Genomic DNA, 21,691 nt, shown 5'->3' on the forward strand with positions numbered 1-21,691 from the left:
TTGACGAAGATTCAAAAGAAGGACTTTTGCTGAATGAAGGAATGGGGGTTTTGTGTAGTTGGTCTGGAGCACGGCTCTGAAGAAGGAAAGAATGTTACAAGGCGGAAGAGATGGTCGTTTATATACTCGACAAACAAGTAGGGCTAGGCGTGCATTACCTTCGATGCGCGTCAAGAGTACTATATCGAAGTTGCACTGCACAGATCTGAAACGACAGCAGTCTTTTATGTGTTGATCTACCCAAGCTCGTGTGAATGCACCGCAGCTTGGAGAGAACATGTCACAAGGATCACACTCTGGTAGAAGCACATCACCGCCAGATCGGAAGCGTGTCGAGACTTGCGAGTCATGCCAATATCGAGCCCTTTCGGAAGCAAAAGACCTCGAAAGCTCGTTGCTGACTAGCTTTTGAAACGCGGAAGTAGGCGATGAGGAGTGGACAGGCATGATGCATGAGGGCGAGGACCCAAGGTCGTTAGATGTCACTGTCCAGCCCTATGACTCCTGAAAGCGAAGCTGGCATGTCTGAATCAAGTCTTTGATATGATGATCCCTCTTTGAACAACCACTTAGCGACAGTGATATGTGTCGAACCATGAGGTTGATCATGGTGTGGAGTCAACACAGCCTCACTTGCTGAAACGTGCCAAGGCACATTCGCCAAGACGAACAAATATCACAGGGCTTGAGATGAAGGACAACAGGTTGACCGAGATGCAAAGAGTGCAGATACACAGTGCATCTTGCTTGTATCGGTGGAAATAAGAGCACATTAGGGCTGTCAAGGGTTAATGTGCAGGTACTTTGTGACCGAATCTCTTTTGGCATGAGTCCCACCAGTGCTGCCAGTCGATGACCTTGTTCTCAAGACGAGCTTCCTCAGCTGCAAAGACTAGAGCATGGCTTCTGATTACTTCTTCCAGGGTACATCCAAGGTGTTGCATCTGAGCCTCCTCGATGGACAATTTCTTTGACCTCACCGCATTGATGGCCTTGAGGAACTGCGTTGCCAGTCCGTAGTCTCCTCCACCGTGACCCCCGCCAGGTCTATGCGGACGATGATGTTGAAATTGACCAGTTGGGAAATCATAGACCGTGATTAGGGTTCCATCGTACGAGATTTCGCCTTGCTCGCCATAGATTCGGCCTCGCCGTTCACATTGCTTCTCAGTTTGAGCGATCATGTGGAAGGATGCTGTCTTGGCCATTCTAGCCGGAGGGTCTTTGCCATTAGGGTTGGGCAGGTTGCCGTTTACTGTTTCAGTCAAAGGGTCGTCGTTCCACGAGAGAAGGACGAATTGATCATCGCACACATCATTCTCGGATTCCCAAACGCACCTTCCAAACCAGGGACGCTTGTGTATCTCTTCGGAGGGTGTGTGGTCATCATAGTCATTTCCAAGTGTCTTCAACAGCATAGCTTTCGCTGCTTCTTTGCCCTGATCATTGTAACAGGCTTCGATCTCGGGATTGACGATGTTGACTGGCCAATCGGTATTTCCCTTGGCAAGCTGGTTGTCGTAATATATCCTTGGAGCGCTATAGGTACAAGTCTTCTCGATCGAACACTGTAGGCAGTTCGTGGCGGCACCTGCACCTGCAGGCTTACGAGATTGCTGGAACTGTTTCAGGGATCCGAATGAAGCCACCGATGCTGGAACATGAGCCGGGTGACCAGTTCCCGGGGCAGGTGAACATAACATCCACAGAAGGAAGTCAATATCGTGGCATGATTTTGTTAGTAATGAAGGGGCTGTTGTGGATTCTTTTCTCCAATTGCCTCTGGTATTCAGATCAACAAAGGAGACAACCATGTCAATGACATATACTTACCTAACGTAGCTGTGGGTGAAGTGCCAATTGCCTACGGGTTCAGTATGCTCCATGGACAGCACAGGACCGATGACTTGCTCTTCAAGCACGAGTTTGCGCAACAGCATGTTGTGAGGGCTATAACGCAGAACATGTCCAATTCCAAAGATAGCTGATTGCCCTCCTTGCTGAGAGGACATAGCCGCTGATATGGCCATACAATCCTTGAGTGTTGTAGCCAATGGCTTCTCACAAAGTGTGTGAATGGATAGATGACCTAAAGCAGTGATGACTTCTGCATGCTGTTCGTCAAGAATGCAGATGAAAATGCCGTCGATACCAGGAGGAACCGGACGGCCGGCAGCAGCGTCATTCCTACGTTTGGTCTCCCACTGCAGAAAGTGTTTCCAGTCATCGAACTCTTGACCATCTGACGGTCCCCCACTCGAGTTCCAGATGTACTTAGAGCCCAGGAGGTTGCGCTTGAAAGCTATAGGTTCTGCGACAGCAGCTACAATGCCATTTCCTGATTCTGATACAGCTCGAGCGTAAGCAGTACCACGAGAGCCAGCGCCGATGATCAGAATTCGCGGAACTCCTGGGGACGATGACAGATTATCCGACATAGCTAGGAAAGAATAATTCCGACACTCGCTCGGGTCACTTGTTTAGATGTTTGCTCGGCAGAAGACATGTGATTGGGAGCAGTGTCCGATCCCGTTCACCACGTCGCCTTGTCCGTGTTGGGAAATACGAGATGGTCAGATTAGATTTCTCGGAGATTGTCGGCGTTTTGCTGACATAACTCTCGCCGCCGCTTTGCGATCATGCGATGCGATCACTCCATCATTTGCATACCTAGAACTCATTCACTATAACCAAACATGGCACTTTCAGGGAGAGACTCTTTGCTGCGATGCTGCCGTAGCGCGTTCAAGCAAGCATCGAGAGACGCACGTATATTTTACCCCCGCCGCCAACTATCGCTCGCTGCTCGTCCGTCACAATTATCGCCACGATCTGCACCACTCCCACGATTTGCGCCCTTCGCAAAAGATGTTCTTCCGACACAGAATAGCCGAGCTTTCAGCGCATCGAGCCGGCAAGCGGTCAAGGCCATAATCAACCCGCGAAAGAAAGAGGATGGAGAAGACATGACAATCGACATCTTGCCTCGCGCCGTCAATGTAACTATACACACTTGAAATATCAGCACCACAGTGAGCTGATTGATGTTCTTAGCGCCTGCATGCTATCTCTGTGAAAGAGAACAATCCATCCCTATGCCTCCGCGTCGCGGTAGAATCAGGCGGCTGCCACGGCTTCCAGTATCTTATGTCGACAACAACGCTAGATGAGATATCACAAGAGGAAGATACAGTTTTCGAGTCGGAAGATGGTAAAGGAGCCAAAGTGGTCATCGATGAGCCAAGTCTGGAGCTTCTAGCTGGCAGCAAGATCGACTATACAATGGAGTTGATCGGCAGTCAGTTCAAGGTGACGGGAATTCCAGGAGCTACAAGTAGCTGTGGTTGTGGGTCCAGTTTCGATATTCAGGCATGAGCAAGCCGAAAAACGAAGTCAATGTTTCAGATAGTAGCGACTGTCACCACCTACAATACTCGATGACTTCTATGAGGACCATGTCAGAATGGCAAAGCAGCTTGACTTTTTACAATATTGGAACAAGCCATACCCAAGTAAGACGGGTTCTTGAGTAACAAGAATGGCATTGCGGTAAGAAATAGGAATCAAGGCGTCCGAGCTTCGAGATTGAAAAGTGAGACAGACCAAAACGGGAATGACGAACTGTGCCTTGCGAAAGCCAGCTCTCAAAAGAGACGATCGTATAGCTGTTGGGAAAAGAGCAGCTGCAACAGACGATCAAGGTCCATCTAGAATTGAGCTACAGTTTTTCTGGTTACATTGTGGCGTTCGATTGGATGGCGATTTTATTAGATGCAGACCCCACGAATGGAAGCTTGGGCGGCTCAGGTCTCAACGCTTCGCATCGTCACCGCCTTTGGACAGACCCCGCTACGTAAAGCTGAGGTTGTGGCTGCTGCTTGCAAACCGACCCGGCCTGAACTATTTCTGGCTTGTTTCCCTGAATTATCCAATCTTCCTTTCTGACAAGCACATAACATATCCATCATGAGCGTCAAATCTGTTTCCTTGAAGCCTTTCCAAGACCAGAAGCCCGGAACGTGAGTTGTTTACCCTCTGTCTCCTCTGAAGCTTGCCTCCAGCAACTCAATTGCCTTGTTGTTTGTACTCTGTTGCTGACTCTTCTGCCAGCTCCGGTCTTCGTAAGAAGGTCAAGGTCTTCCAGAAGGAGCACTACTCAGAGTCCTTCGTTACCAGCATTCTGCTGTCCATCCCTGAGGGCGTCAAGGGCTCCACCCTCGTCATCGGTGGTGACGGTCGTTACTGGAACCCTGAGGTCACTCAGACCATTGCAAAGATTGGTGCCGCTTACGGCGTCAAGAAGCTCATCATTGGCCAGAACGGCATTCTCAGTACTCCCGCCGCTTCTCACATCATTCGCATTCGCAAGGCCACTGGTGGTATCTTGCTGACTGCCTCGCACAACCCTGGTGGTGAGTCTTTGCAATCTGCCAATTCAACAAAACGCGCCAGCTAACCCACCTCACAGGTCCCGACGAGGACTTCGGTATCAAGTACAACCTTGCCAACGGTGCTCCCGCTCCCGAGAGCGTCACCAACAAGATCTTCGAGACCTCCAAGACCCTCACCGAGTACAAGATTTCCGACATTCCCGATGTCGACCTTAGCTCCATTGGTTCCAAGACCTACGACGACCTCGAGGTCGAGATCATCCACTCCACCGAGGACTACGTCAAGATGCTCAAGGACATCTTCGACTTTGACTTGATCAAGGCTTTCCTCAAGGAGCACCCCGACTTCAAGATCCTCTTCGATGGTCTGAGTGGTGTCACTGGCAACTACGGTATCGACGTTTTCGAGAAGGAGCTCGGCCAGAAGGGTTCTACCCAGAACTGCATTCCCAAGCCCGACTTCGGTGGTCACCACCCCGACCCCAACCTCGTCTACGCCCACAGCTTGGTCGAGGCCGTCGAGAAGAATAACATCCACTTCGGTGCTGCTTCCGACGGTGACGGTGACCGTAACATGATCTACGGAAAGGGCGCTTTCGTCTCTCCCGGTGACTCGCTCGCCATCATTGCTCACCACGCCGAGCTGATCCCCTACTTCAAGAAGCAGGGTGTTTACGGTCTCGCCCGCTCCATGCCCACTTCGGGTGCCATTGACCTTGTCGCCAAGAAGAAGGGTCTCGAATCATACGAGGTCCCCACTGGCTGGAAGTTCTTCTGCGGTCTGTTCGATGCCAACAAGATGAACATCTGTGGTGAGGAATCTTTCGGTACCGGTTCCAACCACGTCCGCGAGAAGGACGGTCTCTGGGCCGTTGTCGCATGGCTCAACATTATCGCTGGTGTTGGTCAGCAGAAGGGCGAGACCCCCAGCATCAAGTCTATCCAGCAAGACTTCTGGAAGATCTACGGTCGTACTTTCTTCACTCGTTACGACTACGAGGGCTGTGAGTCCGAGGGTGCCAACAAGATGACCGCTCACATGAAGGAGCTCATCACCACCAAGAAGGACGAGTTTGTCGGTTCCACCATCTCTGGCCGCAAGGTCCTCGAGGCCGATGACTTCAGCTACACCGACCTTGACGGCAGCGTCAGCAAGAACCAGGGTATCTACGTCAAGTTCGACGATGGCAGCAGAATTGTTGTCCGTCTTTCGGGCACTGGCTCCAGCGGTGCCACCATCCGTCTCTACGTCGAGAAGCACGATGCTGACGAGAAGACCTACGACATGGACGCACAAGACTACCTCAAGGACAACGTCAAGCTCGCTACCGACCTCCTCAAGTTGCAGGAGTTCATTGGCCGTACCGAGCCTGATGTCAAGACCTAAGCGTGTCGCACCGGTTTGAATGTAGCATTTTAATATAACGACTTTGCATGTACAGAAACACAGCGTACATAACACGAAAAGAAAAACAGTTCAAAATTCATATGTTTTCATTACCATACAAGAGTGACTTGTGGTGTGTTTAATGCAATGAAATGTTTGGGCATTGAATTAAGTGGAAGTTATGACACTTACCAGATAAGTTTTATTGATTTGTTGATTTTTGTTTATCAATGTCTACGAGGCCAAATCACGATTGCCTCCGTTCCTGGAAAGATCCTGCTCACCAGAGGTAGCACCAAACCCTTCTGCTTCAAGATTTTGAACGGTTGTCTGGGCCTTTGCAGCACCAACTTCTTGGGTTATTTCTTTTGGCTTGACTTCCTTGTCGCCAATGATTGAACCATGTGCGTCGCCATCAAGCTCAGCAGACTCTTCTTCGAGCTCATCCTTTGGGATGACACCGTTCTGGAAGAAAGCCCTCTGGTAGTACCGCGCTTCGGCTATACTCTCGAGGATATCTGCTCTTGCTTCATGCTTTCCAGCCTTTGGAGGGCTCTTCTTGAGAACTTCTATAGGCGCCCATCTCTTTGCTGCTTCTTTGATTGCAGAAACGTCTAGGATGCGATGGTGCAACCACTTCATTACGGGCGTATAAGGTTGCTGAACCAAGAAGGCACGGTCCGCATGCACAGTATTTCCAGCAAGCAATGCTTTCTTTCTCTCTGGACAGTATTTCTGCACATAAGCCAGCAATTCTTCAGCGACTTGTTCTGCAGTCTTGTCAGAGGCCAAGCATGCAGCTGTTAAGCCCGTCTTTCCATGCTGTTGTGTGCACCATTCGCCCATTGCGTCGAGCTGGGATTGCGAGTGATGAATGACGGCTTCGTAGCCGTTCTCGTCAAGGACATTCAGTTGGGCGTCGGTGATGAAGCAGCAGAGAGACATGACAGTGTCCTTGGAGAGGTCGAGACCGGTCATCTCGCAGTCAATCCAGACGAGAGGGTGCTTGGAGCGAGACTCGGGCATGATGGTGGTGGCGGAGAAGTGACGGTGATTAAATGTAAGGATAGGCGGTCCAGAAGATTTAGAGACAAGTGTCGAGTATCTAGGAACAGGAATGCGAGAAGTGATGAAGCGAAACATGCAGTTGCAGCAGAGAAGTGACGGAGAGAAATAATAATTAGTGATGACGCGGGTGCTTTGGTCGAGTTGCTAGGCCGATTGCTGTTTTGGGTTAGATTGATTGACAGCTCGCGAGCGCGACACGACGCGTTGGCAGCAATAATCAATCCACCCGCGTCCATCTCAATCACCAAACATCATATACACAGTCTTATACAACATTACCACACAACAAGCATTGCATCATGCCTCCAACTAAGGCTGATCAATTGGCTCAACTCCGTGCTGCAAGAAAGGCTGGCAGGACAAACTTCTCGACATATGAAGTTCAAGATGAGGAACAACTTTACGAGACAGTCGACGAGGACAGTTACAAGAAGCTTGTGAGGAAGAGACTCGACCAGGATGACTTTGTCGTCGACGACAACGGCGAAGGCTATGCAGACGATGGACGCGAAGACTGGCAGAACGAACGACAACAAGATTATGATGATGAGAGCGACGACGATATGCCTGCAAGGGGCAAGGCTGGTACTTCCTCCCGTTCAGTCCTCCTGTTCAATTCTGGATGCTAACATAGTCAGCAAAACGTAAGCGTGAAGAAGACGCCCAGAAGAAGGAGAAGATCAACAAAGGCATCAGCAAGTACTTCAACGCAAATCCCTCCGTCGCTGCTCCCAAGCCCAAGCAGGCTTCAACCGCCGAAGATGCTGCTTTCATGGCCGATCTCCTCGGTGAGGTCAATGCCAACATCCCCTCATACAAGCCTAGATCGACAATGAATCCTGTCAAAACCGAGAGCCGCCGCAAGACCAGAGTTTTGTCACCGCCAGTCGAACAAATGAACCACATCCCTCGATACGAACCAAGAGCTCAAAAGGGCGACTCTCCACCACCACCTGTTGACGACGACACCTACTTCCCCATGGACGAAGGTCTCTTTCCGCCGCCCGAGGACAACGATGTACCAATGAGCGATCCTCTGCCTTCATCCCCTGTTGCAAAGGCTGCACAACGAAAAGAGTCGAACGTGAAGGTCGAGGAAGACGAGGATGAAGATACGCTCGAGGTTGCTCAAGTCACAAATCAGTCTTCCCGAAGCACAGCAGCCATCAACATGCGTGGAAACAGACCAGTCCCTAAAATCACAAAGACAGATTACCCGACACCAGCAAGCTCTTCTCCTTCACGGCAGGTCCCTGAAGCAATTGATACGGCTGCATTGACGAACGTCACCGACAAGTTGAATGTATTGAGCAGTTCTGGTGTGGAGACTGTCACGTTCGGTAAGCTGGATCCCCAACACGCTCAAGAGGAGGATGGCAGTGTACGGTTCTTCTGGTTCGACTACACAGACATCAATGGCGGTCTCTGTTTGTTTGGCAAAGTCAAAGATAAGTCGACTGGTCGCTTCGTCAGTGCCTTTGTCAAGGTCGATAACATCATGCGCAAACTCTTCTTCCTCCCTCGTGAACACCGCCGGAAGCATGGTCGCGAGACAGACGAGGAAGTAGAGATGGGCGACGTCTACCAAGAAGTTGATGGCCTCATGTCCAAGTTCAATGTCAACATGCACAAGATCAAGCCATGTTCGAGGAAATACGCCTTTGAGTTGCCAGACATCCCGAAAGAGGCCGATTACCTGAAGTTGCTTTATCCATACGACAAGCAGCCACTACCTATGGACATCCAGGGAGAGACTTTCTCACATGTTTTCGGTACCAACACTGCACTTTTTGAACAATTCGTTCTCTGGAAGAACATCATGGGTCCTTGTTGGCTCAAGATTGACGCAAACAGTATCAACTTCAATGCTGTCAAAAACGCTTCCTGGTGCAAATTGGAGATGCTTGTCGACAAACCTCAGGGCATCTCGACTCTTGGGGATACTGACAATCTTGATGCTCCCCCATTAACTTTGATGAGCATTGCCCTCAGGACAAAACTGAACGAGAAGGACAACAAGCAAGAAATCTTGCTTGCCAGTGCTCGTATTTACGATAGCATGTCACTCTCAGACACCACCGCACCAGAGAAACTCCCTTGCAAGACATTCACAGTTATGCGTCCCAATGGTCCAGATTACCCAGTAGGCTTCAAGACAGATGCCGAAAAGTATCGAGGCAACATTCAGTTGGAGAGGAGCGAAGGTGCACTTCTCAGCAAGTTCTTGGCCTTGCTAGACCGTAATGATCCTGACGTCTTGATCGGCCACAGACTTGACGATGTTGACTACACTCTCTTGCTCAACAGAATGCGAGAATGCAGAACTCCTGGTTGGCATCGCATTGGTAGACTGAAGCGTCATGAATGGCCCAAGAACATCGGCAAGGGTGGTGGCAGTTTCTTCGTTGAGAGACAGCTCGCTGCCGGAAGACTGCTTTGCGATCTGGGCAACGATATGGGCAAGTCTTTGATGACAAAGTGTCAGTCCTGGAGTCTGGACGAGATGTGCGACCTTGTTCTTGGTGGCGAGAACAAGCGTCGTGATATCGATAATGATGTATTGCTCAAGATGGCCACCAACAGAGCCGGTCTGATGCAATACATCAAGCTTACAGAAGCAGACACATTTTTCATTGCCGCGATCGCTATGAAGGTTCAGATGCTTCCATTGACCAAGGTCCTCACAAACTTGGCTGGAAACTCCTGGGCCAGGACATTGAGTGGTACTCGTGCTGAGCGTAACGAGTACATTTTGCTGCACGAGTTCCACAAGAACAAGTACATCTGCCCTGACAAGATCTGGGGCAAGGGTAAAGCCAAGTCTGATGAAGACAACCCGGAAGGTGATGAGGGAGCAGATGCAAAGAAGAAGGACAAGTTCAAGGGTGGTCTGGTCTTCGAGCCCGAAAAAGGCTTGTACGACAAGTTCATCCTTGTCATGGACTTCAACTCTCTGTACCCCAGTATCATTCAAGAGTACAACATTTGCTTCACCACGGTCGAGCGGTCGGAAAGTGTAAGTTTCAGAATCATGTTTTGAAGGATGAAGCTGACTGTTTATCAGAATGACGACGAAGAGAAGGTTCCCGAGGTCCCAACAGATACCAATAACAAGGGTATCCTCCCGCGACTGATTAGAACACTTGTCCACCGTCGTCGCGAAGTCAAGAAGCTCATGAAGGACAAGACTGCCACCACTGATCAACTTGCTACATGGGAGATTAAGCAGATGGCCCTGAAGCTGACTGCCAACTCGATGTACGGATGTTTGGGTTACACCAAGTCACGCTTCTACGCTCGTCCGCTCGCCATGCTCACCACATACAAGGGTCGTGAAATTCTGCAGTCAACCAAGGATCTCGCAGAGTCTGCCCATGGTCTGAGAGTCATCTATGGTGATACCGATTCAGTCATGGTCAACACCAATGTTGACAACATCATGGATGCCATGAAGATCGGTAACGAGTTCAAAAAGAGCGTCAACGAGCGGTATGAACTTCTTGAGATTGATATTGACAACGTCTTCCGCCGCTTGCTTCTGCACGCAAAGAAGAAGTATGCTGCTGTCAACATGATCGAGAAGGATGGCAAATGGATCGACAAGCTCGAGGTCAAGGGTCTCGATATGCGCAGAAGAGAATACTGTGCATTGAGTAAAGACACCTCGACCGAGCTCTTGAACTTCTTGTTGTCAGGCGAAGACCCTGAAACTGTGGTGACTCAGATTCACGACCATCTCAGGGAAGTCGCTTCGCAGATGCGTGCCAACACCATCCCTCTTCGCAAGTACACGATTTACACGCAACTTGGAAAGAACCCCAAGGAGTATCCCAATGGAAACAGCATGCCTTCTGTCCAAGTTGCCTTGAAATTGATGGCCAAGGGCAAGCATGTCAAGGCCAAGGATGTCATGTCTTACATCATCTGTAACGACTCTTCTGGCAGCGCAGAGAAGGCAGCAAACAATGCCTTCCCAGTTGATGAAGTTCTTCGTGCAGAGAACGAACTCAAACCTGACATTGACTACTACCTGCACAAGCAAATTCTACCACCAGTGGAACGTCTCTGTGCTCCTATCGAAGGCACCAACGTCACTCTACTTGCCGAATGCTTAGGTCTGGATACCAGCAAGTACCGCGTAAGCAGTGCAAGCGGCGGCAACAGCTACAACGCTGAAACAGAAATCCACCCTCTCGAATCTCAAGTCCCAGATGAGATCCGCTACAAGGACTGCACACCACTGGGTCTGCTGTGTCTGTCCTGCCGCACGCCCTTCCAATTCCGCGGTTTGGGTGTTTCTCCTACACCTGATGCTGAAAAGCTCACTGCAGTTGTCGACAACGATGGCATCCATTGCCCTTCTTCCTCTTGCGGCGCTTTAATGCCCCAACTCGCCCTTGCAGCGCAACTAGAAAGTCAAATCCGCGCACACACAGCCCAATACTACGCTGCCACCTTGATCTGCGACGAAGCCACCTGCGGCAACCGCACACGCCAAATGAGCGTCTATGGCACTCGCTGCTTAGGTCCACGCGGTCTTGCTTACGGCTGCACGGGCAAAATGCAACTCGAGTACTCTGAGAAACAACTCTACAACCAACTCATGTTTTTGTCAAGATGCTTTGATGTCGAGAAGAGTGCTCAAGAAGCTGGCAAGAAGAAAAACGAAGATGCGGAGAGAGTGGGTGTGCTTGCTGAGATGAACAGACATAAGTTTGGCATTTTGAGGGCTGTGGTCGAGGGATATTTGGATAAGAGTGGGTGGGGATGGGTTAGTATGGATAGTTTGTTTGGGTTTGCACTCAAGGCTTTAGTTTAGGGTATTGTAAATGGTGTTGTGGGAAGGAGAGAGCGGTTACGGGAGTAATCAATATTGAATTTGCTAGTCATTCCTGAGTTTGAGCATATCACCAAGAGATACTTGAGAACTGTGAACTTCTCGGAGAACATGGCGAATTGACGAGGACAAAGAGATAGCTTCATGCATGCCTCAGGTATGAGGTTGTGTACTTCAGCAGGCAGTACTGTATCTCATAGTCTGTATATGTCGATATGCCAAGCCGGCTAAAATCGAGAGTTCGATCCAGACACCGCCATTCGTGATACACCAATACCTCCTTTACGTCCATATCATTCTCATTTGCATAATACTTAAGTCCATCGCACTCTCCTCATCGTTTTAAACAATCTGGCCGTGGTCATTCACAATGTCTACCCACCCCTACTCTGAATCACAAATCATCGCCTTGATCACAGAATACTACCATCTTCTCTTCTCACTGAACTACCTACTCCCTAAAGATATAGACTTCCCTCCACCTGTAGGCAGAGAGATTGACCAGACGCTGTGTCAATCATTGAACCTAACTCCAGAGGTCATATCACTCATGCAACATATACCATGTCCTTGCTCCGAAGGACTAATGCTCGAACATGAATTACTTATCCCTCAAAGCCATGCAAATTGTTTCGTCGATGCAAAACTCGTGAAACTAGGCAGGGATCCGGAAGTTGGTGAGAATGAATGGTTTTTGAAGGCGACGGATGTTGCGTTGAGTGTTATGGGAGATGAGGGACAATACCTCGTTTTGGATACTGAGAAAAGTGAGTTTCCTTTCTTTTTGCCTTTTGCTGAAGTGTAAGGTGTCTAGTTTGTCGTAGCTGATCAGAGATTATCAGATACGTTGAGGGTTTGTACTTGGGAGGGACCGAAAAGCCCTGAAGATGAAGATGAAGCGGGTCTATGTCATGACTTCAATCCGGATTCTCCAGACGATCATTATACGCGTTTTCCGGTTCATGATCCTGTTGAGTATTTGCAATTGATTATCGACAAGACCCGCAGCTTGGAATGGCTACCGATGAGGCTCCACAGTATGGGATCCATCTTGACTGCCGGACCGATAGTAAGTCACTTTTCCATTTTGTTGTAGCGGCCAATCTAACTCGAGTCTCTCGTGAAGTATTCGGAGACGAAAAGAGTTTTGAACGAAGAGTACGGATGGCCGGACAACTTCAAAAGTGAAGAATGGAAACGGGATCGCAAGAGGATCACAAAAGAGATTCTTGAACATCAAAGGAAACTGGATGAGGAGGAAATAGCTCGACGGAAGAGTGAGCTTGAGGATTCTAATATACTCAGTGAGTTTGAGCGAATTTTTGACGAAAGCATCAGCTCGATACTAATGATTTTTCGTAGGTTTATGCGCTCTACAATGAAGCATACTCGCAGCCAGATCAGAAGATTGTTTTATTGCATCGTACTACCTGGTACTTCGAAAAGCTCAGCAGACATAGTTGGTCGATCGTTGTCAGGGGCAGCACGAGAGATGTGGTCCGTGGTGGTCCTGCGTCGAGGAAGTAGCGATGGTGTGTTGTCATGGGGTATGAAGGAGGGAAGTAGAGATGCTCCAACACGCACTTGCTTTGCCATTGCCACAACGACCTGACCGCAGCTTCTGGAATCGGCCATATCAATAATCATATTCATGATCAAAAACTGGATAACGTATGAACGAAGAAAGGAAGCAGGTCGATAACTCCATGATTCGGTTCAATTTCCTGCATCAGTATTGTGCTTAAAATCTTTGCACGATGTACGGCTCCACCATACACCAACGATGCAGATTCTCCGTGTTGTGGTTACCACAGCGATAGAAGGGGTTGTAGAACCGACCACTCGGATTGCGCGAACATGCAATTCCACAGAGGTTCAGTCTTACTTCCAAACCCACTGACTACCGCCAACATGTCACGCAAGCAGCTGGACACAGACTGGCTCCTCAAGTCGGTCAGCAACAGACACCCTCATTCTCATGCTCCCCACCGCCGTGCAGTGGCTGTTCCTGTTGAAGACACCCACGAAAGACGCACTTGTCTGGTCTGCGATGAGTCGAAATTACTCATCAGATTCCCAACTCCTTTTCAATTGCCCCCTCACGAACATGGGTACGACATCTGTCGTGAGTGTTTTGCCAATCATCTTGAGGTAGAGATCTACAACAAGATGTGGGATCAGATATCTTGCCCCCAGTGCCCTGTCGTCTTGCAGAGAGAGGACATCAACATCCTCGCAACCCCTGAGACATGGTCAAAGTACGAGCATTTCGCTTCCAGAGCAGCTTTGTCCAAGAACCCAAATTACAGAGATTGCTTCTCGGCGACCTGCAACTCTGGCCAGATTCATGAAGCGGGACTGGTCTTTTCGTGTCAGACTTGTGGTCACAGACACTGCACAGTCTGCGAGGTCAACTGGCATGAAAATGAGACGTGCGAGGAGTATCAAACCCGCAGTACAGCACAAAAGCAACAAGAAGCAGACTCGGAAGCAGAGATCCAAGCAATCTCAAAGTCTTGCCCTAGTTGCAACACAAGAATCGAGAAAGGCGATGGATGTGACCACATGAGTTGTGAGTCTTGTTCCCTCCTTAATCTGCCGGATGTATGCTAATAATATGCAGGTTCTCGCTGTCAGCACCAATTCTGTTGGGAGTGTTTGGCAGACTTTATACCCATCGCTCGGCACGGTCTTCATCGCCATGAGGCTAGCTGCCACAACTACCGCCCGGAAGGCCACTTTGGCACGGAAGCAGACGATGGCCAAATACCTTGGGCACAGCTGCCAGATGGTGAAGAGAGACTGCTCGCAGTTCTTGCCGGCTGGATGGAAGTGATGCAGAGAGCTCAGGAGTGGGCAGCTGAACAGCTTCGGGATGGAAGGGGCTAACCAGGGGGGCTATCGAGACATCGCCAAAGATCACTGGTCAGATGGCTTTCAAATAACTGGGTCGCAGCAGAATGTTCGATGAGGATTAACATCAATGAGGCAGCTCGTGGTCAACCCAAATACCCTCCGACTACACAAGTGCGCTGGCATCTCGCCATGCCGGTTCCTCCTTGATTTCTAACTTCTGCCTGGCGGCACACTTTCCTTCCAACCACCTCGCGAAATTCACCGAAGGTATATCCACCAACCTCATAAAAATGTCAGCCCACCAAATAGTCACTACAGTAACACAAACCGCCATGAGAATGAAGCACGTCTCCTTGCGATCCTCGCCAATGACACTCCAGAGGGTCTGCAGCAAGCCGTACCCCAAAGTATGGATGATGGAGCCGTGTACCAGATACAAGGAGAAAGATATCCTGCCGAGGTATTGCGACACGCTGTTGGTGAAGATGCGCTGGAGTAAATGATCGTTAGAAGTAGACCAGACAATCAAGAGTGCTCCCCAAGATGTCCAATATCTCCACTTGTCGATAATGTAGGCAGGAGTCAGGGGGATTATGGTCGACCAGACAGCAGTGTTCTTCGTGTTTCTTTCAGGTTGACCAGCCAAGAAAACGCCGCACAAAAAGACTGTAATGTAGAGAGCAGACCAGAGGATTTTCGACGTGTTGCTCGAATCGGTCTTGTGAGATGCCTTCGGAGCACTGCGCCGGATGTCCAACTCGGCCATGAGAAAGCCGCCGTAGAACAGGAGCATTGTCCAGTAATCCACACGATGCGCCCAAATAAGCAAGCACATGAGGCTCAGCATTCGAAGAACAGGTCGTAGGCGAGAAAGTCCAAGATGTGTCACATACAAAATGATAGATGCTTTCTGCAGGTCTTTAGCTAAGAGACTCTACTCACGAGTTTACACCGATACTCACGTATTCAACAGGTATAGTCCACAGATGGCCATCCATATAGATACCTTTGCCAATTCCCGCCGCCGAGAAGGGATTCATAAAGCCCCAGAAGCTCCTCATCCAGATCCAGAGTTGCTCTGTTATGGTGTCATAGCGCCAGGGATGATGCTCACGAACACCAGGCAAGCGTTTAGGATCAGTCGCAAGCTCCCTCGTACGACTATAGAATCCCAGACGCAAGAAAACCACAATCATGAAAGTCGAGGCAACACAAGGCAAATACAGTCGAATCACTCTGCGAAAGACAGACGAGGACAACCCAGAGAACAATGCCTCGTACTCTCCATTGCGCATCTGCTTGACAGGTTTGTAGGAGAGAGCGTATCCAGACAAAACGAAGAAGATGGCAACCATTGCAGACCCGTTGTACAGGCCCTTGATGAATGGCAGACGTAGAAACTCATGGTGGCCTTCGCTCCAGCCCGTATAAACATCGTGTGTCGAATATGACAGATGGTAGAAGCAAACCATCAATGCTGCAATACCACGCATCCCATCTAGCCATGCTGTTGGCTTTGGACGAGTGGCGATATCAGATGTAGATTTGGCTGATGGGTAAAGGAGATTCTGAATAGGAGTCGGGGCGAGGAAGACCAGGACCTGTTTTGCAGTATGCGACGCGGAAGAAAGTGATGGAATCGAGATACTGCCTCTCGCACGAGACTTCAGAGCCATGACATCTCGACGAGCTTGATCAATATCCCATCTGCGGTACTCCTGGTCTTGCGACATGCTTTCGTCTTTGATGGAAGAGTTGGCGTGAGGCGACAGAGATGGTTTCCAGCGAATTGAGCTTATCTATATGTATCAATACATCCTGCCGAAGATCTGAAACAGAATTGGCTGATCCTGGGGGATTGGTGTAAAGTACAGTGACATTGTAACGGCCTACCGGCGGGATCGTTATACATAGGATTCAGCTGGCAGTCGGTTGCGAGATTTATGGCTAGGTTCAGCTGAAAGGCGTTGTAATCAATACATGATTCAGATCCATCGCTCGCTGTCGCAACATAAGCAAATATGGATAGCTAGCCAGATTTAAAGATTGTATGGATTTCGCAAGAGTGCGGCGACATATATTTCGGCAAAGTTGTCGACTCGATGGCTTGACCAAGTCCTGCTGTTGCGGTTGTCACCCGCCCATACTGCATCGCTGCAAATATGCATGCAGATTGGAACCCTACTACCGTGGTGACGATCTGTAGCTGATACTGATCTGGGCTCATACTTGCAGTCGCGACTGCCGAACCGTTGTTGCTCCTTGAGTACATGCAGTTCGTGCCGCGTTAAGCGTCGCTGTTTTTCAACATCTCTCTACACTGTCACAGCCTGGCTTATAGACGTACTCCATAGATGACTGGCTCAATGTTCAAATTCATGTTAAGAATGTGACTGTGCATCTCGATAGTTGACAATACCTTTGTCCAGCCACTGGATAGTCACTTTATTTCTTGGTCGGCAGAACCTGAGAAGTATCAAATATTATCATTTCCATCATGAATGCAAAGCAACCTCATTACAAAACATATTTTTGAAGGATCTCCTACAATCCCAATGATCTCTCACCCTTCTCAAGCTGATCGGCCTCGAATCTCAGCGTCTCAGCTCTGAACTTTCTGAATGCAGACTCGATCCTTCTCTTAGCCTCAGGATCCTTCTTGATGGCACTTTGTGCACTCAGACTGCCAGTAAGCAGTCCAGTCTCACCACCGACAAACAGTCCACCAAGTCCGAAGAGTGTGTATGTGGCAATGTCTCCGAAAGTAGAGGGCTTGAGCATAGGTGTGAGGTCAGGAAGGGTCTCGGTACGGCCACCAGCGAATTGTACGGCAACGGGCTTCTCAGCGGTGCGGAAAGCATTGAACATGGCGGTTCTGTTGGCACGGAGGCGGAAGGAGAGGAAAAGGCCAAGGGAGAAGCCTACGATGGAGCCAATGGTTGTGTGAGTTGTAACGCGGGAGGCTGCTGTTTGGAGAGCTGCGCGATCCGATGATTGAAGACTGTGGACTACTGTCAGTACATAGAAGATTGTAAGGATTGGGAATGTGAGGCACGAACTCGTGTTGGTAATGCTGCTCAGCGAGGGATCCAAGCTCATCGCCGAGGCTCTTACGGAACATGGCAAGACTGTCGGACGACATGACGTATGATGTGTAGAAGTGGTTTGAGAGAAGTTGTGGGTAAATGAGGTTCGAGTCGATGATTCAATTCTGTCTTTCGGGAAAGCAGTAGGAAGAGAGATGTCAAGTTATAAGCAAACACAATGCGGCAGGACCGGAGTGATATTCGAACGGTGATGCAGGAACGAAACAGCTACGTCATGTGGGGTAGCTCTCATGTCACATTTTGTCAACACAAAGAAAGTACCTCTTGGGCAACCGTAATCACTATAGGCAAGGTAGCAAATAAGGCAGCGTATACGAGAAGTATGGGTTCGCAATCATCTCATTCGTGTAATGTAAACATTCGTAGTAAGGCCTAGCATAGCTAGCTTCATTATTCCTCATCCTCTGCCTCTTCTTGGGCATCCTCGTTCCTCTCTCCAAAGACCATAAAGTCATCGGCCTCGGGCAAGATTGTCTGCCACGCCGCCTGTACATTCTCTATGATCGCATCATCAAAGACGAAGTCTAGTGGTGGGTCCTGGAATTTCAAAATGTTGGATTGAGAAGTCTCGTTCGACGAAGCAACAGCCTCGGCATGTTGTTCATAGCTGAGCGACCACAGAGCTTGAGCCTCGCAATCTTGAGCTGCAAGAAGCGACTTGATAGCTTCGGCAAGGAGCTCCTGGCCTTGTTGACCAGCAAGTGCAGTGCTTGAATATGCGACACCTGTTCAATCTTGGTTAGCAACTGCTTGAGCAAGAGAGATATCTGTTGAATATGTTGTGAATGGTGGGAAGACCAAAGCGATCAGGTTGTCAGAGATGTGTTAATCGACATTATTGTTTCAGACAATGTAGATAAGTATTCGTAAAATCGTTCATCATGCAATGGTGCTTCCCAGGGTAAAGATGAGAGAGGATCGAAACTTACACTGTCCTTGAGGGCATTCACCAGTATCACTGGAATGAACCAGGATCTGAACAGGTGGATGTGCTGCACTCGAGAGTGAGCCAGCGGGGAAAACCACAACAGCACCAGCAGGAGAGACACCGCCCTCAGCAACGGTGACGAACAGATGCTGCATAGGTGATGAGATGATTGTGATGCTGCGAGAAACAGTGTCGGGTTGGGCACCCGCGACCGTGGTGCCGATGGTAGTGGCAGGGAGGGATCCAGGTAGGTCTTCTGAGCAGCCGACGATGAACTGCGCAGATACCTTTTCTCCGTTACTGAGCTGGACACTATACAATGACTTCTTCTCAGAAGGCACAGTAGTAGTAGCGGTCTGGTTTCCAACAGGTTCCTCAGCAGCAGGTGCGGGCTTTTCATCCTCGACACCCGCAATACTGTATCCAGCTGCAGCAAGAAGATCGTCCAAGGATTGCTCCTTGATACCAGATTCGAGTTCGTCGAGGTTATTTGAGTCGGTGTCGACAAAACCTTCGCCTTCGGTGATCAAGTTGTGGATGTCTTGCGAGACGTCAGGCTTCTCAGGCTCTCTGGGTATTTCTTCGACATCGTCATCTTCAGATTGAGTAGGCTCGATGGAAGAGATGCCTTGACCAAGGACATAGATACCACCACCAACAGCACAAGCTCGGCATGCAACTTGAACAACCTCCGAGAGACCACCCCACTTGGGAATCACAGCACCAAAGCCAGGACCGAAAACGCCAATTGAACGAAGGTGACGAGCAATGCGGGGGAGGGCGAACTCGGTGGTTGTCTTCTCTGGAGTTTCAAGACTGAGGCAGAGAGCCATGAGAGTGTCGACCGCCGGCAGACCGAACTGCTCAGAGAGGAAGTTGGCGAACGGAACTTCGCGATGAGGTTGCCATGTTTCAGGCTTCTCTTCAAACGCGGCTACGAAACGGAGGAACTTCATCAACTGACCCTTCATCTTCAGAGTGAGCGATGGGTCGGCGAAGATGTCCTCTCGTCCATTTGGCACACGAACCACTCGCGCACCGTCTTCTTGCTTTTCAAACACGAACCAGCCACCCACAGCCATAAACTCTAGCTGCTCATTGGTCTTGGAAGATACGAGGATGGGTAGCAGGCCGGAGCGAGTGTAGACCAATGTGGGCGCGAGTGACAGATTGTACGCCCTTGAAGGAGAGAGTTTCTGCTCTCCTTCGGCTGACTTGGTAATGGAAGCATTGCTGAATCTGGTTTGCTTTGCTGTGCGACAGTCAGTATGGGGTTCGAACCGAGTCGTGTCTATGTGGTGACGTACCAGAATCGAGTTTCTCAACCCACTGCTCAGCTTCTTGGAGACTCAGGGCAGCCTCGGGACCACCATAGGTGTCATCCTTGTCGACATGCAAGACCTTCTTACCAGAGCGCGAGAGAGCACTTTAGGCAAAGAAGCTGCGTCAGTCAGACAAGCTCTGAATCAAGTCAAACAGCAAAGCATGAAGAGACATACAGAGCAAGCAAGGACTGCTGGATGCCTGTTCCAGAAATCAGGACATCGTAGCTGGATCCGTCGAGAGAATCCATGATTGTTGCGGGTTTTGTAGTTGCAGAGAGGCGTGCTGTTGTGCGAATTTGAAAGCTTGTCGCTGACTAAGCGAATCTTGGTCGACTCTGATCTTTTTTTGCGGCACGAGCTTTCTTGTCTTTCTTCTCTCAACCGCGCCCGCTGCGAGTCTTCGATACTACAGGAGAAGGCTTTTAGGCAGGTTGACCGCTTCATTGTCGGTCCCGATGGGTCGCGTGAGAAAGAAGTCCGTCCTGTATCTCCTGCTCCATATTTCAACTGAAGGTAGCGGGTCGTTTGTGATGCAACATAAATAATTTTGAACATTGTTCTGTACTGTGAAGACAACGACGCGCATTCGACAGGTTGATGTGTTCATTGTATCGTGTGGATCTGTAGCCCTTTGGCACACAGCTTTGCGCTATGGACTTATGAAATTGCTGGTGCTCTGTTTTCTGGAAGCACTGCTCAAATCTGGAGCTTGTTCAGATTAATGGTTGTAGTTCATTGCGGCATTTCTATGTTCTAGGTGTATTCTCTGTACCAGTACGGTCTCTTATACGCCATTTTACATTATTTTATGTGGATGTTTATCGTTCGAACGCTTCTAGAGCTTGGAGAGGACGGCCTCGACAGAGGAAACCTGATGCTCATGTTAGTACGACCCAATTGCAAGATGCCCTCTATAACGTCTTACCTGGACGTCCTGAATGCGAGCCTCGTTCTCGGCGTAGCTGATGGTTCCGTCCTTCTCAACGATCATGGCCCAGCGACCAGTGCGGCCGCCCTTGTCTGTTCCAACCTGCCAGCCATAGTTCTCAGAGAAGAAGGTCTTGCTGTCGGAGAGCATGAGGAAGTCCTCGCCCTTAGGGACTTGGTTGACCTTGCCCCATCCGTTAAGGACAAACTCGTCGTTGTTGGAGATGAAGGCAACAATGTCGACGCCCTTGGACTTGAGCTCCTGGAACTTCTGGACGTAGGGAGGAAGGTGGTAGGCGGAGCAGCTAGGGGTGAAAGCTCCGGGAACGGCAACGATGACGACCTTCTTGCCAGCCCACTCCTTGTTGGCATCGTAGAGCTGAGGGATACCGCAAACGGTAGGGTCCTCGTCGAGGATAGGAGCCCAGCTAACGAACTTTTGTCAGAGCTAGAGTCGTGTATAAAGCCAATTGAACATACCCGAACTTGACACCCTCGGGGAACTTGTCACCAGCCTTGAGAACCATTTTGAATATGATTGGGTTTGTAAGATGGTGAGAATAGGTCAAATAATGGAGGTCGAGGTAGAACGATCTGATAAAGAGCAAGGAAAGGAGAGGTGAGCACTTTTATGTCCAAAGCTTAGCTACTCTATCATTTCGGGGTCCAGATTTGAAATCAGACGATAAGTCATCCGGTCGGCCAGAGCCCGTGAGTCTCTGGCACTTTCCATGATCCACCGCTCTTGCTTCGTTGCTCAACGGAGAAGAGCTCCACAGCATTGACGCAAACCCATGGAACTTGCCGCAAAACGTGGTTTCCCGAGTCAAATCGGCGGAGCGATTGCTCTCCGAGTCACCTTGAT

At 49.6% G+C, this 21,691-nt stretch overlaps 11 protein-coding genes across 11 annotated transcripts; 5 read left to right on the forward strand and 6 right to left on the reverse strand.

Annotated features, from left to right (window-relative positions):
• Positions 1-788: 788 nt before the first annotated feature.
• On the reverse strand, positions 789-2,438 carry M437DRAFT_81454 (streptomycin biosynthesis protein StrI; the record flags this gene model as incomplete). Its single annotated transcript, XM_041027561.1, has 2 exons — positions 789-1,782; positions 1,834-2,438. 2 exons carry the CDS (start codon positions 2,436-2,438, stop codon positions 789-791), a joined length of 1,599 nt encoding a protein of 532 aa, XP_040882618.1.
• A 468-nt stretch (positions 2,439-2,906) lies between these two features.
• M437DRAFT_11812 (uncharacterized protein) lies at positions 2,907-3,369 on the forward strand (the record flags this gene model as incomplete). The annotated part of the gene is made up of 2 exons (XM_041018631.1): positions 2,907-2,999; positions 3,055-3,369. Coding segments are annotated over 2 exons (408 nt in total), but the record flags the coding sequence as incomplete, so codon positions are not given.
• A 597-nt stretch (positions 3,370-3,966) lies between these two features.
• Positions 3,967-5,778, forward strand: M437DRAFT_41302 (Phosphoglucomutase, first 3 domain-containing protein; the record flags this gene model as incomplete). Its single annotated transcript, XM_041020360.1, has 3 exons — positions 3,967-4,019; positions 4,111-4,412; positions 4,469-5,778. 3 exons carry the CDS (start codon positions 3,967-3,969, stop codon positions 5,776-5,778), a joined length of 1,665 nt encoding a protein of 554 aa, XP_040882620.1.
• A 234-nt stretch (positions 5,779-6,012) lies between these two features.
• On the reverse strand, positions 6,013-6,804 carry M437DRAFT_40619 (ribonuclease H-like protein; the record flags this gene model as incomplete). Its single annotated transcript, XM_041020221.1, has 1 exon — positions 6,013-6,804. One exon carries the CDS (start codon positions 6,802-6,804, stop codon positions 6,013-6,015), a length of 792 nt encoding a protein of 263 aa, XP_040882621.1.
• A 341-nt stretch (positions 6,805-7,145) lies between these two features.
• On the forward strand, positions 7,146-11,665 carry M437DRAFT_41002 (uncharacterized protein; the record flags this gene model as incomplete). Its single annotated transcript, XM_041020291.1, has 3 exons — positions 7,146-7,431; positions 7,485-9,862; positions 9,911-11,665. 3 exons carry the CDS (start codon positions 7,146-7,148, stop codon positions 11,663-11,665), a joined length of 4,419 nt encoding a protein of 1,472 aa, XP_040882622.1.
• A 400-nt stretch (positions 11,666-12,065) lies between these two features.
• On the forward strand, positions 12,066-12,899 carry M437DRAFT_16834 (uncharacterized protein; the record flags this gene model as incomplete). The annotated part of the gene is made up of 3 exons (XM_041018877.1): positions 12,066-12,450; positions 12,526-12,752; positions 12,810-12,899. Coding segments are annotated over 3 exons (702 nt in total), but the record flags the coding sequence as incomplete, so codon positions are not given.
• Positions 12,900-13,714: 815 nt separating this feature from the next.
• Positions 13,715-14,419, forward strand: M437DRAFT_9215 (uncharacterized protein; the record flags this gene model as incomplete). Its single annotated transcript, XM_041029075.1, has 2 exons — positions 13,715-14,255; positions 14,307-14,419. Coding segments are annotated over 2 exons (654 nt in total), but the record flags the coding sequence as incomplete, so codon positions are not given.
• A 283-nt stretch (positions 14,420-14,702) lies between these two features.
• Positions 14,703-16,215, reverse strand: M437DRAFT_72498 (uncharacterized protein; the record flags this gene model as incomplete). Its single annotated transcript, XM_041025867.1, has 2 exons — positions 14,703-15,449; positions 15,502-16,215. 2 exons carry the CDS (start codon positions 16,213-16,215, stop codon positions 14,703-14,705), a joined length of 1,461 nt encoding a protein of 486 aa, XP_040882625.1.
• An 868-nt stretch (positions 16,216-17,083) lies between these two features.
• Positions 17,084-17,681, reverse strand: M437DRAFT_63158 (uncharacterized protein; the record flags this gene model as incomplete). Its single annotated transcript, XM_041024205.1, has 2 exons — positions 17,084-17,540; positions 17,599-17,681. The coding sequence occupies 2 exons, from the start codon at positions 17,679-17,681 to the stop codon at positions 17,084-17,086; spliced, it is 540 nt and encodes a 179-aa protein (XP_040882626.1).
• Positions 17,682-18,036: 355 nt separating this feature from the next.
• M437DRAFT_40814 (uncharacterized protein) lies at positions 18,037-20,147 on the reverse strand (the record flags this gene model as incomplete). The annotated part of the gene is made up of 5 exons (XM_041020257.1): positions 18,037-18,371; positions 18,576-18,897; positions 19,162-19,826; positions 19,882-20,000; positions 20,074-20,147. The coding sequence occupies 5 exons, from the start codon at positions 20,145-20,147 to the stop codon at positions 18,037-18,039; spliced, it is 1,515 nt and encodes a 504-aa protein (XP_040882627.1).
• A 587-nt stretch (positions 20,148-20,734) lies between these two features.
• M437DRAFT_72501 (AhpC/TSA family protein-like protein) lies at positions 20,735-21,353 on the reverse strand (the record flags this gene model as incomplete). Its single annotated transcript, XM_041025868.1, has 3 exons — positions 20,735-20,770; positions 20,825-21,254; positions 21,307-21,353. The coding sequence occupies 3 exons, from the start codon at positions 21,351-21,353 to the stop codon at positions 20,735-20,737; spliced, it is 513 nt and encodes a 170-aa protein (XP_040882628.1).
• Positions 21,354-21,691: the final 338 nt, after the last annotated feature.

The sequence above is a fragment of the Aureobasidium melanogenum genome (assembly GCF_000721775.1).
Source record: "Aureobasidium melanogenum CBS 110374 unplaced genomic scaffold scaffold_3, whole genome shotgun sequence".
Taxonomy (NCBI): Eukaryota; Fungi; Ascomycota; class Dothideomycetes; order Dothideales; family Saccotheciaceae; genus Aureobasidium; species Aureobasidium melanogenum.